Source organism: Lissotriton helveticus, chromosome 5_1 (assembly GCF_964261635.1).
Source record: "Lissotriton helveticus chromosome 5_1, aLisHel1.1, whole genome shotgun sequence".
Lineage (NCBI taxonomy): Eukaryota > Metazoa > Chordata > Amphibia > Caudata > Salamandridae > Lissotriton > Lissotriton helveticus.
This window is the reverse complement of record NC_136065.1, coordinates 56,135,123-56,149,355: the sequence shown is the minus strand read 5'-3', so window position 1 is coordinate 56,149,355 and position 14,233 is coordinate 56,135,123. Positions and strand designations below refer to the sequence as shown.

Here is a 14,233-nt window from a genome sequence, read left to right as displayed (position 1 = left end):
CGTTTTTTTTACCCTTTCTATCTTTCACCTTTCTGCTCTGTTCTGCATCTCTGCTCTTTTGTGCCTTATTTCTGCTTATTTTCCCTTTTTTCTTTATCCCTTCTTTCCTCCCTTTACCTTTCCCCGCCGCTGCTGCCCCCGCGGCCCCTCCCCCCCCAGCACGACCGGCCCAATCCAGCTCCCCTCCCCGCTCCCGCCTCCCAGCTGTCCAGCCCTCCCCGACCCCTACTTAATGGCGGCCAATGCGCGGCCGTGCAGCGGCCGCGGGCTGCGGGCGCGCCGCTGGTGCACCGAAGGCGCGTCAAAGGCAAGCACGTCTGCGCCCGTCTGCGACCCGTCCGCGACCAGCACCAAGAACCCTGGACCTCCGCCCCGCCAACGCTACGACCCAGCAGCACTCCACGCACTCAACCCAGGCTGCAACAACAACTGCAAGCTAGCATCACCAGCCGACACCCATGGACCCTTCAGCTGTCACCGCTGCCGGCACACCTGCAGCACCGCCAAGAACACGGATCCAGCACAACCCGCCCACAAGAACACAACCGAACCGAAGACCCTGCAATGCATCCTCCTCAACGTCCGATCCCTCCACAAACACGCCACAGAAATCTGGGACCTCCTCGACAGCACAACCCCAGACGTAGCATTCTTCACCGAGACCTGGACCAACACCACCTCGGGACCGGACATCGCCATCGCCATCCCCCAAGGATACAAGATCTCCAGGAAAGACCGCCCCATCCACCCAGGAGGAGGAATCGCCATTGTCCACAAATCCAGCCTACGCCTGAGCACACTCCCTGACGAGTCCACAGAACTGATGGAACACCTTCACTTCAAGATACTGGCCAGCCCCACCGCCGCCCTCTGAGGAACCCTCATCTACCGACCCCCCGGACCCCGCGGACCCTTCGCCAACTCCATCACGGACATTATCTCCCCGCAGGCCATCGCATCCACCAACTACACCCTGCTGGGAGACCTCAACTTCCACCTCGACAATCAACTGGACCCCAACACCACATCCCTCCTGGACAACCTCCACAACATTGGACTCCGCCAGATCGTGACCGAGCCCACGCACTCAGCAGGACACACCCTCGATCCCCTCTTCACTACAGGAAACTCCATCACCTTCAGCCACACCACCGAACTCCCATGGGCCGACCATCGTTGCGTCCACTTCACCTTCAGAACACCCACCATCCACAGACACCAGCACCTGCTTCCACAAAGAAACTGGACCAAAATCACCGATGACCAGCTCACCTCCTCACTCAACAACTCCACCGCAACCATCGCGCAAAACGACGACCCCAACACCGCAGCCCGAACCCTGCATAGATGGATCTCGGACAGCACCAACACCATAGCCCCCCTCAAGAAAAACAACAATACCCGTGCCAAGAAAGCCAGATGGTTTACCACCGAACTTCGAGAGTCCAGGCGTACATGCCGCCGCCTCGAAAAGGCCTGGAGAAACACCAAATCCACAGAAGCCCACAACAACTTCAGAGCCGCCACCAACGCCCACCATCAACTCATCAGAGAAACGAGGAAAAAAGCGATTGAAGACAGAATCTCCACCCACGCACACAACAGCAAGGAACTCTTCAGCATCATCAAGGAGTTCGCCCAACCCACCAGCGAGTCTACCGACATCCCTCCCTCACAAGACCTCTGCGACAAACTCAGCATCTTTTTCCACCACAAAATCAAGAGCATCTACGACAACTTCGACGAAGACAACCAACACACTGAACCCTCACCAACCACCCCCGACACCCGGAAACCAACGATTGATGACTGGACAGCCCTCACCACCGAAGACACACTGAAGACAATGAAGTCAATCCACTCAGGGGCCCCCACGGACCCCTGCCCCCACCACATCTTCAACAGAGCCGCCAACACCATCGCACCCATGCTCCGCCAAACCATCAACCGCTCCCTGGCGACCGCCTCATTCCCCGACGACTGGAAACACGCCGAGGTCAACCCCCTCCTAAAGAAACCCTCAGCGGACCCCACTGACCTCAAAAACTACAGACCCATCTCCCTGCTCCCGTTCCCAGCGAAAGTCATTGAGAAAGCCATCAACAGCCAACTCGCCACATTCATTGAAGAACACAACATCCTCGACTCCTCCCAATCCGGCTTCAGAAAAAACCACAGTACGGAAACTGCCCTCCTCGCCGCAACAGACGACATCCGCACCTTACTGGACAAAGGAGAAACAGTAGCCCTCATCCTCCTCGACCTATCAGCGGCGTTCGACACAGTCTCCCACCGCACCCTAATACGCAGACTCTACGACGCAGGAATCCAGGACAAGGCCCTCGACTGGATCCGCTCCTTCCTCTCCAGCAGGACGCAGCGGGTCAGACTCCCCCCTTTCCTCTCGGACCCCACACCTATCACCTGCGGAGTCCCCCAGGGCTCCTCCCTCAGCCCGACGCTCTTCAACGTCTACATGGCTCCACTTGCCCCCATCGTCAGAACCTACGGACTCAACATCGTGTCATATGCAGACGACACCCAGCTCATCCTCTCCCTATCCAACGAGCCCAACACCGCCAGACGCAACTTTCGAGAAGGCATGGAAGCTGTCGCCAAATGGATGAAAAACAGCTGCCTACAACTAAACACCAACAAAACAGAAGTACTCATCATGGGCCCAAACCCCGACGCCTGGAGTGACACCTGGTGGCCCACCACCCTCGGAAACCCGCCAACCCCCACAGACCACGCACGCAACCTGGGAATCATCCTGGACTCCGAGTTCAAAATGGACCGCCAGATCAACTCTGTCTCATCTTCCTGCTTCCACACCCTCCGCCTCCTTCGTAAGACCTTCAAATGGATCCCCCTCGAACACCGAAAGACAGTCACTCACGCCCTGGTCACCAGCAGACTCGACTACGGCAACGCACTCTATGCCGGAATAAACAAAAACCTCATCCGCAAGCTACAGAACATCCAGAACGCCGCCGCAAGACTGGTCCTCAACCTGCCAAAACACTGCCACATCTCCCAGCACCTGCGCACACTCCACTGGCTCCCCGTCGAGGTGAGAATCACCTTTAAGATGCTCATCCACGCACACAAGGCCCTCCACGGCACCGGACCAGCATACCTGAACAGCCGACTCAAATTCCACGCACCCCAAAGGACCCTACGATCAGCCCAGCTTTCCTACGCTGTGGTCCCCCGCACCAGAAAGACCAGATCGGGAGGCCGCTCCTTCTCCTTCCTCGCGGCCAAAGCATGGAACGCCCTTCCGCTCCACCTCAGACAGACAACATCGCTCCCCATCTTCGCAAGAAACCTCAAAACCTGGCTCTTCGACAGACCCCCTCCTTGATGGAATGGAACCTGCACCCCCCCCCCACCCCTAGCGCCTTGAGACCCTTACGGGTGAGTAGTCGCGCTTTAACAAACTCCTGATTGATTGATTGATTGATTGACCCTGTGTTGCATGGGTACAGCATCATCACGCAACACAATCTTATGTACGTACCCTTTCAACTCTCCAATGTGTTCTTCAAACAAACTTGTCATCCCTTCAACTATTGACTGAGCAGTTATATTGTCTACCACCATCACCTGTTGTTCAGCTCTCGGGTTGATAATGATATGGACGTCGTACTGTTGTCCCCATCCCAAGATGGCAGGCCCTGACTTTGCTACATAAACCTTCCCTTTTGTAGAGCGACCCTTAAACAAAATTTCGCAAAGCATGTAGCCAATCAATTCTATGCTCTCTCCCTGATAACCACAAGGACTAATATCGCTGGGTAACAAGCGCACCTCTTTCCAATTTTCTAAGTACATCTCATTTGGAATTATTGTCCAAAATGACCCGGGATCGACCATTAACTCCACCTCCCTCTTATCAATAACAAACTTCGCTTTAGGTCTTTCCCTTCTACCTCGTTCATTTTGACAAGTGCCATCACCACCCAAACTTAATACCTTACTAGAACCCTCAACGTTAGCCTCACCTCTGCATATTTATTTTCTCTCTACAACTGCCACCTTCTCACTATTCACCCCTTTGCACATTCTGAAGAAATGACCTTTCCTCCCACATTTTCTACACACTTTGTCCAAAGCAAAGCATTTTTTATACTCTGAGGTATGAAACGTACTCCCACACCTATTACACATCCTTCCCTGATTTCTACTCCTCTCCCCACTAGCATACCCGGGATTAAATCTTTTCACATTTTTCTCCCCTGAATCCACAGCTTTATTATTTACAGCAGCAACCTCTTCCTGTTCTACACAAGAGACTCCATTTCCATGACCACCCTACTTTACACTATCCTTTTTCTCCATCTCCTTCATGCACGCATTCGATTCCTCCACCACCTTCGCTATATCTATAGCTGCTTGCAAGGTAGGGTTTTTCGCTGCCCATAGTTTCTCCTGCATTTTTTTGTTTCTGCACTGTACTATTAACTGGTCTCTTATCATTTCCTCTCTCATTTCTCCGAAATTGCATTTTATGGACAATTCACGCAATCTCGTTACAAACTGGTCAACAGATTCCTCTGCTCTTTGCGGTTGAGTATAAAATTTTTGTCTTGCCATAACAATGTTTACCTCTTTTGAATATTGTTTCTTCATTCGTGCCTTTGCTTCTGTGTAAACATTTGTTATCGTTCTCCCATCCTGACTCAACCCCACAGGTAAATACTTGAAAGAGTGCTGACCCTCTTTCCCAAGTGCACTTAATAGTAGAGCTTTCTTTCTATTAGCGCTAAAATCTTTCCCATCCAGCGCCTCGATGTAATTCTCAAAAATGTCTACCCACTCATCCCACTCGATGGGTGGATCTCCGCTCGTTTGTAAAAACATAGGCGGCATGATAACATTTTGATTCTCCATCACTGTTTCCTCTTCTGTTGACTTGTCTGCCCTTTCTTTTTTTTTTTTTAGATTCCCAGCACACTTCACTCAGTTCTTCATATGCTACCAGCCACTTGGTTGCACACAAAAACACAAATTCTTTGCCATTAAATGATATTGTCTCTCTCCTTTTGTTGACTCTCCTTTTTTTTTAGATGAGTAGATGCCACCACACAAAGTACAAGTTAATCCTTCCTCTTCACTGTCTGCTCTCTTTTTCCCCACTCGGCAGAGTTGAACTTCAATTCCTCTCTCGTTTCTTTCTCGGGAGAGGTTGCCTAGCAACCCGATGTTTTTTCAAAATGGCCACCACGTTTTCCTTCCTTCCTCATGTAGTTACGTCACTACCGCTTCCTGCAGTGACACTCACTAAATTCCATAGATGGCTCTGCTTCCCTCAGCGTCGTTCTCCAGGTTCGAAGAATGCACACTGCGCTGAGATTCTTAAGTGAGTCTGTTGTTTGCTCGCGCTTCACCGCTCAAGCCCCGCTTCTCCTTAACTTTTAAATAATGCTTTGATTCGCCGTGTATGCTTGCGCTCCGATTTCTCCTTTAATAACAAGAAATGCTCCTCTCACGCATTGCTTCTCACACGGTCTACACGCCGGTTAACGTTTTCTCTTTTCCTCCTTAAATCTTTAAATAAACATAGCGCCACTTCCATTTCTCTTCTGCATTTCCCTGATTTTTTTAACTGTCTTTCATGCAAATTGCAGTGTAACTTCACTGCTCTCACACGCAGAGTCTTCTTTTTTCCACTAACTCACCAGCTGTCCATGTTGGCGCATCTCACTCATTAGCTGCTGACTCTTTGTACTATGTAGTTTCCACTTCAGCTTCCTGCTTTATTTTTTTATTTTTAAGCCGATTTCTTCCTCCTCTTTTCTTCTTTATTTTCCAGCTGAGTAAACAAATAAACGTCTTGCGTGGTTCTTTTCACACCAGTGGAGTTCTCCTCCCTCTGTAGCTGTTCCGCTAGCTCATCATCGCCATGTGTAGTAATTGAAGTAGGGAGGCGGATACCAGTGTAGAAATGGTTAAAAGGTATTTATTCAAAGCTACAGAGAAGAACTGGTGTTCCCATCAGAAAGCCAGGGAGCTAACTGACAAGCCAGAATCTAGACGGTCCAAAGCACAATATGATATCAGCAATTGTAGAATGTACATCTTAAAGAGATACAATGAAATATAAGTGAAGGAAATACAACAGTTTCATCAAACAGCGCAACACACTTAAAAAAAATGACATCGCTTCGATGACTTGTAGACAAAAGCGAACACAAAAATGACTCCTGCAACAAAGTGTAAATTGTTCTAAAAGTTACCCCACAAAAGTAGTTTCTCATGAAGTCTTTGGATTTAACATTGGTTATTAAAATTTTCCAACAGAAACTCACACAATGAAATATTTGATAACAACCATGTACTCCTTGACTGTTCAATACTCTTCCCTATAGACTGCACAGCCTCTTCCTGGCATTTAAACTGAGTGTTTTTATTTGTCTTTGAAATGAAGTTAGCTGGTAGTTGGTTCATACTACCTCAGGCAGATTGCTCAAAGCGGCACCAGCAAGAATTGCCAGGGCCCTGCACACTGAGGAATGCACCTCATGAGCCCCCTCTTTCAGTGTAACACCCTTCTCTGTAACACCCTTCTTTGTAACTCCCTTCTCTGTAACACCCTTCTTTGTAACACCCTTCTCTGGTAGAAAGGGTTCCTCCCTGCCTGAAGTTAGCAAAGGAAGCAATGCTGGCCAGAGAGTAACACACTCAAAAATAATCTGCTCTCTTGTTCATATGTCTCTGTCAGCCCATAAACTTTCACCGACAGCAGGTGCAATTCTCATACAAATCTAAAGTGTAAAGGTCCATGGGCAATAAAACAAGCCTAACCCTAAGATGACATGTGAAACAATTTACAACAACATTAGTTGACATTTCTATTGAGTTCATATTCCATATTTCATAAAAAGCAGCCAGAGATAACACTCCTACAGCATACTAAGTAACAAACAATTGCAAAAAAGTTGTTTTAACTTTCATATTCGCCCCTGGGGGGCAGAGACATGTCACATGAAGTGATGTAACCCCACACATACGATCAGTCTGTCTTTCAGCTCTTCTGAAGCTAAACAGCCGCGGCCCGTGCAGGTGAGAGGGATGGGCGGTAGGGACGGGTGGGTGTGGGGGATTCCCGCAGACGGCTATGAGGGGAAAATAAATAAATAATTCATTTTCCCTCATGGTCATCTGTGGAAATCGCCCCCCCCCCACCACCCAGCTTTACTGCCCCACTGCTCTTATCTGCACGGGCCTCGGCTGCACCTAAAGCTAATTTCAGGTAGGGGACCACCTCTTTATAACCAATTAGTTGTATTTTTAGACATATCAAAACCTTTCTTGCGTCATCGACCTGGTCAATGGCACCACCATACACACTAGCAGTCAATCGAATGTTGCCTATTAAAGCACAAGTATTTTCCATTTCGATACAATAATCAATACCTATCGATCTCTCTAATTTTTCAAATTATCGAGAGGTTTTTAAATACATTTATTTTCTACCTTTTCAATGGGTCAGTGAAACGTTACTTGAGAAATAATTTCCAAATGCCAATAATGTTTTTCTTGCATTTCTGTAAATGTATGGTAAATTGTTTCAGCATGAGTCTGAGTTGAATTTGTTCTCTGTTCATTTTTAGACTGGAGACGCGCCCGGCGCTTCGCAGGTAAGTGAAGCCTGTTTTACAAAGTGATCATATGTTGGTTTTCATTGTGATGCAGCGCGCGGCTCCAGATATTCAAAACCATCACCTTATCCCAGAGAGCTATTCACACATTACTCATCAGTTGGGCCCATAACACCGCGAGTCATTCATACACACATTTACCCTGCTCCGAGGATTCGGTGAAGACCAAAGCAGAGCTGCTGGTTTATAGCGGAGTGTCTAAATCAATACTAGATGTTATACATTATATACATCTGCAGTTTTATTTCTAATACCATGGTTTGATTTTAAGAAAAACATTTAAACACACCACCATTATTTGTTAATGGATCAGCTAGTAAAAGTTAACTAAAGGACAACAAGACCAGCTTATTTCTCCATTTATTTAATTTCTATTTAGAGACATAGGGGCAGATGTATCAAGATAGCCATTTGCAAATTATAAATAGCGATATTTAAGGAATCGCTATTTAGAAATCGCAAAATGGCATGTATCAAAAAAATCGCTATTTTATAGCGATTAGTTGATCTTCCTTATTTGCGAATTCGCAATTAAGGAATAATTTCCCATTCATTCCTATGGGCCAGGAGGCCCATAGGAATGATTGTGAAGTAATTCTCAAATTGCAAATTCGCAATTTGCTAATCGCAATTTGAGAATTAATTCAAGAGTGCAGGGGTGTCTCAAAGACACCCTGCTGCACCCCTGAAATGAACATGTGTGTGCATATGGAGCACATACATGCCCTCCGGGCATGTGTGTGCGTCACATGCCACCTTAAAAAATTAAAAATTGTGCTTTTTGAAAAGATTTCGCAAATTACCATCAACAACAAGTTTTTTCTTAACCAAAATTCGCAAATTTAAATTGCTACATACATAGCAGTTAAGGAATCGCAAAAATCGAGATTCCTTAAATGCTATGACAAAATAAGGAATCGCAATTTTTTGCGATTCCTTAAATTGCGATTTTTTTGATACATTCAAAAACATGCAAAAAGGCCGTTTGCCATTCACAAAAGGCTTGATACATCTGCCCCTAAATCTCCTAGCGTGACCTTTATTTTATTAATTCTAATTGAAGTCATTGAAACATTAATAACCTAGGAAAGAAAAGTTTTTATAATTCAAAACATTCATTTATTAGCATAAAAGTTTGGAAATAAACAAAATATTATATTACCAAGGTTTCGGAACGCAGGCATCAGCATAAGGACAGAATAGTTCCCAAAGAACACCACTCTATCTCTCTCGATGTTCACCTCTCATAGGAATCCGCGCCCATTTAAAAGTTAAAGTTCAGAAAAATTTCAAAGTCCTTGCGCCATAGGAAAAAGATTTCACAGTCCGGCAGCATGTCGGGATGCAAAGATAAAATCGAAAAGCAAGCTTTTTTCATACTTCCAAACGTCCTCTTTTATACCCTTTTTCACTAACTTATCTATCTAAAAGTTTTAACTTTGGGGTATTAGACTGTCCGTGATTGGTCAATTTGAGGGGTGGATGAGCATAACCTAATCACCTTATTGTTCAATTTCCGCAGAGTAATTGTTATAATTTAGAAAATAAGGTTTATATTGTTTGTATTATTCCTCTTCCGCTTGTGTCCTCTAATTTGTTATTTGATGCCCAATTCCCACATTTCACGAAGCTGACATTCGAAAAAGTTGGCATTCATTCTATTAGGCAGGCCACACTATCCCCGACCCATTCTGCACAGGCACAGGCTGCTCGTGCTTCTTTTCGGGTTCTGTCACACATGTGCACATCATCGCAAATTCCGAGTCGCGGTCAACGTCCATTTTAGTTGTGCCACATAGGCCGCAAATGGGAACTAGTACAGAAACAAACACAAATAAAAATTAATTTTAGAAAAAAAGCCCTTCTGATTACCTCCCCCCATTCTAAGGTATCCCAATTAGTCAGTACCTAGCATTTTACGTACCACATAAGCAAGGTTTACTCAGCAATCTAAATCATTTATGCCACAATAAGACAGACAAAAAGCACATTCATGCAATTTTCAATTAGATTATGACAAATGCGCAAAGATTAAACTTGACGCATTACACAATTAGTAGATTATGATTCGCAATACATGCAATTTAGTATCCCACGTGTATTTTTGTATGTGCATTCTATTCTATGTTGTTAATTTCAAGACCACACGATTAATTCATATTACTGTTATGGAGAAGCGATTTCACAAGGGGTATACAAAAAATATTGTTTCCAACCTTGCTCCATCAACTCCCTCCTTTGGTGATTTATCACTAAATAACTCCCCAAATGTTGTATATTTTCATCTCAACATGTTTCAAATTCTTTGAAATAGTATGAGTTACACTCGAGTGTCTTCTATTTTCTTTCTATCTTGATAAAGTTTCTCTTTAAACTCTTCCATCTCAACATCACCCTTTTCTCGTTCTCTGTCTTGTTTCTCTTCAACCACTTTCTTTAAAGATCTTTTGACATTCCTTCTTTTTCTAAATTGACAACTTAATCTTAAAACTAAAATCACAATTATTATTACTGTTACTGGAATTAGTACCTTTCCTATAATGGATCTACCTATTTCATAAAACCAATTTTTAACTGCTGAAAAACTTCTCAAGAACACCATCAACCCTCCAGTGGGGTGTCCTTATGCCCCAGAAATGGCAGTGCTCTACATGGCACAATATGAAACCATGTTTGTGGAGAATAACAATCCATACATTGGAAATATCATGCAATGGTGGTGCTATATAGACGACGTCTGGCTCCTGTGGCAGGGGAGCCAGACTGAGCTGTTGGCGTTACACCAATGGATCAATACTAGACATGGGGACATTAAGTTCTCTATTGAGACAAGCACTGAGAGAATGACTTTTCTGGACGTTGAGTTGACCAGTGAAGATGGGGGATTGAAAACATCCCTATATAAAAAGGCGACGGATAAGAACACCATCCTACACCACAACAGCTATCATCCCAGAAGCTTAAAGGTAAATTTGCCGTATGGGCAAATGTTGCGAATTCGAAGAAATTGTTCTGGGATAGGTGACTATGACTATCATGCCCAGGCGTTCTGCAATGAGATGATCCACAGAGGATACCCAAGGAAACTTTTGAAGCACTCCTATAAAAGAGCACGGTTCCCGCCTCGTGAAACTCTAATGCAACCGAATGAAAAGAAGGAGTTAGACCGCTTGGTATGTGTTACCACCTTCGGGCCCGATACGCACAAGCTTAGACAAGCGGTGCTGAAAAATTGGCACCTATTGGAGGACCTGGAGTGTCCTTTCCCGCGCCCCATTTTCGCATACAAGAAGAACCGGAGCTTGGGGCAACAGATCGTAAGAGCCGATCTTCCAAAGCCCCAACCTAAACACGACCTCCGAGCCCTTTGGGATATGAAACCAATAGAAGGGCACCACAAGTGTGGTAATCGTGTTTCTTGTGGCAGCACCATTGAAGGAATTGAGTTTCAACACCAGGGAGTCAAGTGGAAGCATCTAGGGTTCTCGAATTGCAGGACTAAAAACGTAATTTATGTGATAATTTGCCCCTGCCGAAAGATCTATATCGGCAAAACAAATCAGCAGGTGAATCTTCGCATAGGACAACACAGGTCCAGAATAAAGAAGAAAATACTCACTGCCCCCATAGTCGAGCACTTTGTTGAAATGTCTCACAATGAGAACGACTTCAAATGGTCTGTGCTTTTCACAATGAATAATATAGAGCGCCCTGTAGACATTGATAAGATGCTTCTTGAGAAAGAAGCATACTTGAATCTGAAATTCAATTGTATAATGACCGGATTGAACAGTATGTCAGAGTTGTCAAGAATCTGAGGTTTGGAGTCACACTGTCAGTTTGTTTAAGCTGGGGGTACATGATGATCTTGCAATAAATAGGAAGCAAGGATATGTATTCATTCCTTGCTAGTGAGCGTGATCCATTTTTGGATTTAATTTGCACTATGCAGTGGGCTGCGTTTAAAATTACCCTCGACAATAATGTTGGTAAGAACTAGGGCCACTGATCCTTTGAATAAGCTTATGAGGTCCGCTGGTAATTGATATGGAAGTTGTAAAACCTCAACTCCCATAATGCACCTAAAGAAATTATGGACGTCTTAAGGTTTCCGAAAATGGCCGACAGTTTCAGTAACGAGCAGCAAAGGACGTAGCAGCCTAGGATTCACGGAGCGAAGTAAACCGCATCTACAGGTTCCGTGGCCATGCTAACAGAATAGCGTTTAAAGTTTGTTTACAAGCCTAGACCCACGAGTGATACATACATCGCGCTTCCCCCAACAGAGCGATTGAGAAGTTCTGTGCAATATTCGAGCTCGCGAGTGCAACGAAAGGCGAGGTCGACACATTGAGCCCCGGACGGGGCTAAATACGGGGCGGGAGGAGCCACCTCGCTTCGTTAAAGAGAACAGGTAGGACAGGTTTTCACTATATGACAAAAGGCTTTTAGAACAATGACGTAAACGTTCAAAAAAATGCGAGTCTTGACAAGACATAATTGTTTAAATAGGTGAAAGTGACCGCGGCAAGTGAACAGATGACGCAGCCCCCTTGCATTAGTCATTGGACTACATGACAGGTATGGCAGGCTTGTAGTCCACATAAAGATATTTAAAATGCTAACCAACATGTTTAATGCTGCTAAAAGCACTGTATGTGTTTCTTGTACAACTAGGATTACAAATAAGCTGACACAGAGATTCCTCCGCCCCCTCCGCACCGCCAGCCCGCGTAGACGGAGGTATAAATTCCGTAGCTAAATTCATTCACTTTTTCAGAATTGTATGAGCATTCCGCATAAAAATACAAACAACATCTTGTTGATTTTTAGATTTTATTGGACAATAAAGAGGTGCACTATCCGAGAGTGGATACAAGGATTGCATCCATTGACAGAAGCTAACAGTGGTCTTCCACAAAGAAAGATACAGGTACATACAAACTTTGTCCAAACGGTTTAGTGTAGAGAAGAGGCAAATAGGTTGTCATTAAAACTTTATGGTTTTTTAACATCCTAAACAGATGATTAACAGAGCCCTGATGAGGGTTTGGGGATTTATGACCTGAACCTGAAACGCGTCGGCAAATCTACCAAGAGCCAATCTATACATCTGGTGTCTTTAGACCAAATGACAAAAGCCCTGCTCTTGTTATGAATTAATTTGTTTGTTTTGAACAAGAAAGAAATTGTGACTATATAAATGATTTAGTGGTTTGTAAAATTGATGAACTAAAATGTGAATTGTTTGTTGGGTGTTTTTGTGATATATTGATGTTTTGTGATATATTTCTTTGATGTGATTTTTGTAATGTCTTATGTGAATTGTTTGAATAAGATTGTAAATATTTGTTATAGAGTGTTTTCGTTTCTCTATCATTGAAAAACTTCTTTGCCTGAAAAGTACATGATTAAGAGGTATAAATAAATATACCAGACCAGATTTAATTAAATTGTTTATTTGGTCCTTGTTAAAATCTTATTGGAAGTAATTTGGGACGGGGGCATTTTTGTGTGTGTATAAAATTATGTGTAGAGCAAGTCGAATTTGCATCACCATAATTCTCATAGCAACCATTTCAGTGTTTACCGTTAAAAACCCTCCAGCAGGTCTGTTGTTAAACGATCTACTGTCGTTGAAAATTTTCGAATTCTGTTTGCATTAAAGGATATACCCACTGCTGGTATCAGTGCTCCAAAAACTTCACCTATTATTTCCATCACACTTTCTCTTCTTCTACGACCTAAAGGTTTACCTATTTCATGTATTCCGTTAGTACCTCTATCTACATGGAAAATTTTAGGAAAGACCAAGCCTATGTAACAGGACCCGTACCAATAGTCTGGTAATTTATAATAAGCTTTGTCCCGCAGAGATAATAGATACCAGGAAAAACTGGGTCATTATCACATTGACTCGCTCCCCTAAACTTGTAACATACGACGATGTCACCACTTTAAAACAGACTATGTGATATAAGACTTCACTTGCCACACTTCCTCTGCCTGCAGACAGAGTGAACAGCTTCTCACACTTTTCAAGAGCCTTTTCCAGACTACATATAACACAATACCAGCTCAACAGATGTTAGTCATAAATTCTGTACCAAACAAACCAGAGGAGGAAGGGTCGGAGGGAAAAATATTTAGAGACCTACCCAGGGTGGAATCCCCTATTTAATCAATTCACTAACAAAAACACACAATTGGGGTCTTTATCAGGGGCGTCGCGCTGTTCTAAATAATCAAAAAAACACCGCTGACTAAGTAAGTGGATCTTTGCTGAGGCTATGTACCGTGTAGCTAACTCATAAACTGCCAACTTATGTAACCTATGTATTGAAATTCACTTCAAATGTCGAATAGACCCATACAGAGAAGAAATGGATGTCCATCAACGTCAGATGTAGATCATGTATTCTCATTTGGTCATCCACGTAGGAATGGTGTTGTCCCATGATCATTGAGACTGATCCATACCTAATAAGTGTCTGGGTCACATCTCTAGATGTAGTGAAGACCTTACAAGCTGTGATCGTGATGGAGTCCCGTGCAGTGCAAAATTA

General features: G+C 44.3%; 1 protein-coding gene across 1 annotated transcript in view; it reads left to right on the top strand.

The window, feature by feature from the left end:
- Positions 1-14,233, top strand: part of LOC144752380 (butyrophilin subfamily 1 member A1-like) — a 373,692-nt gene that overhangs the window by 258,961 nt on the left and 100,498 nt on the right. The window contains exon 7 of the mRNA XM_078640315.1: positions 7,620-7,646. Within this exon, the coding sequence (XP_078496441.1) occupies positions 7,620-7,646 (27 nt within the window). The remainder of the gene's footprint in view (positions 1-7,619; positions 7,647-14,233) is intronic.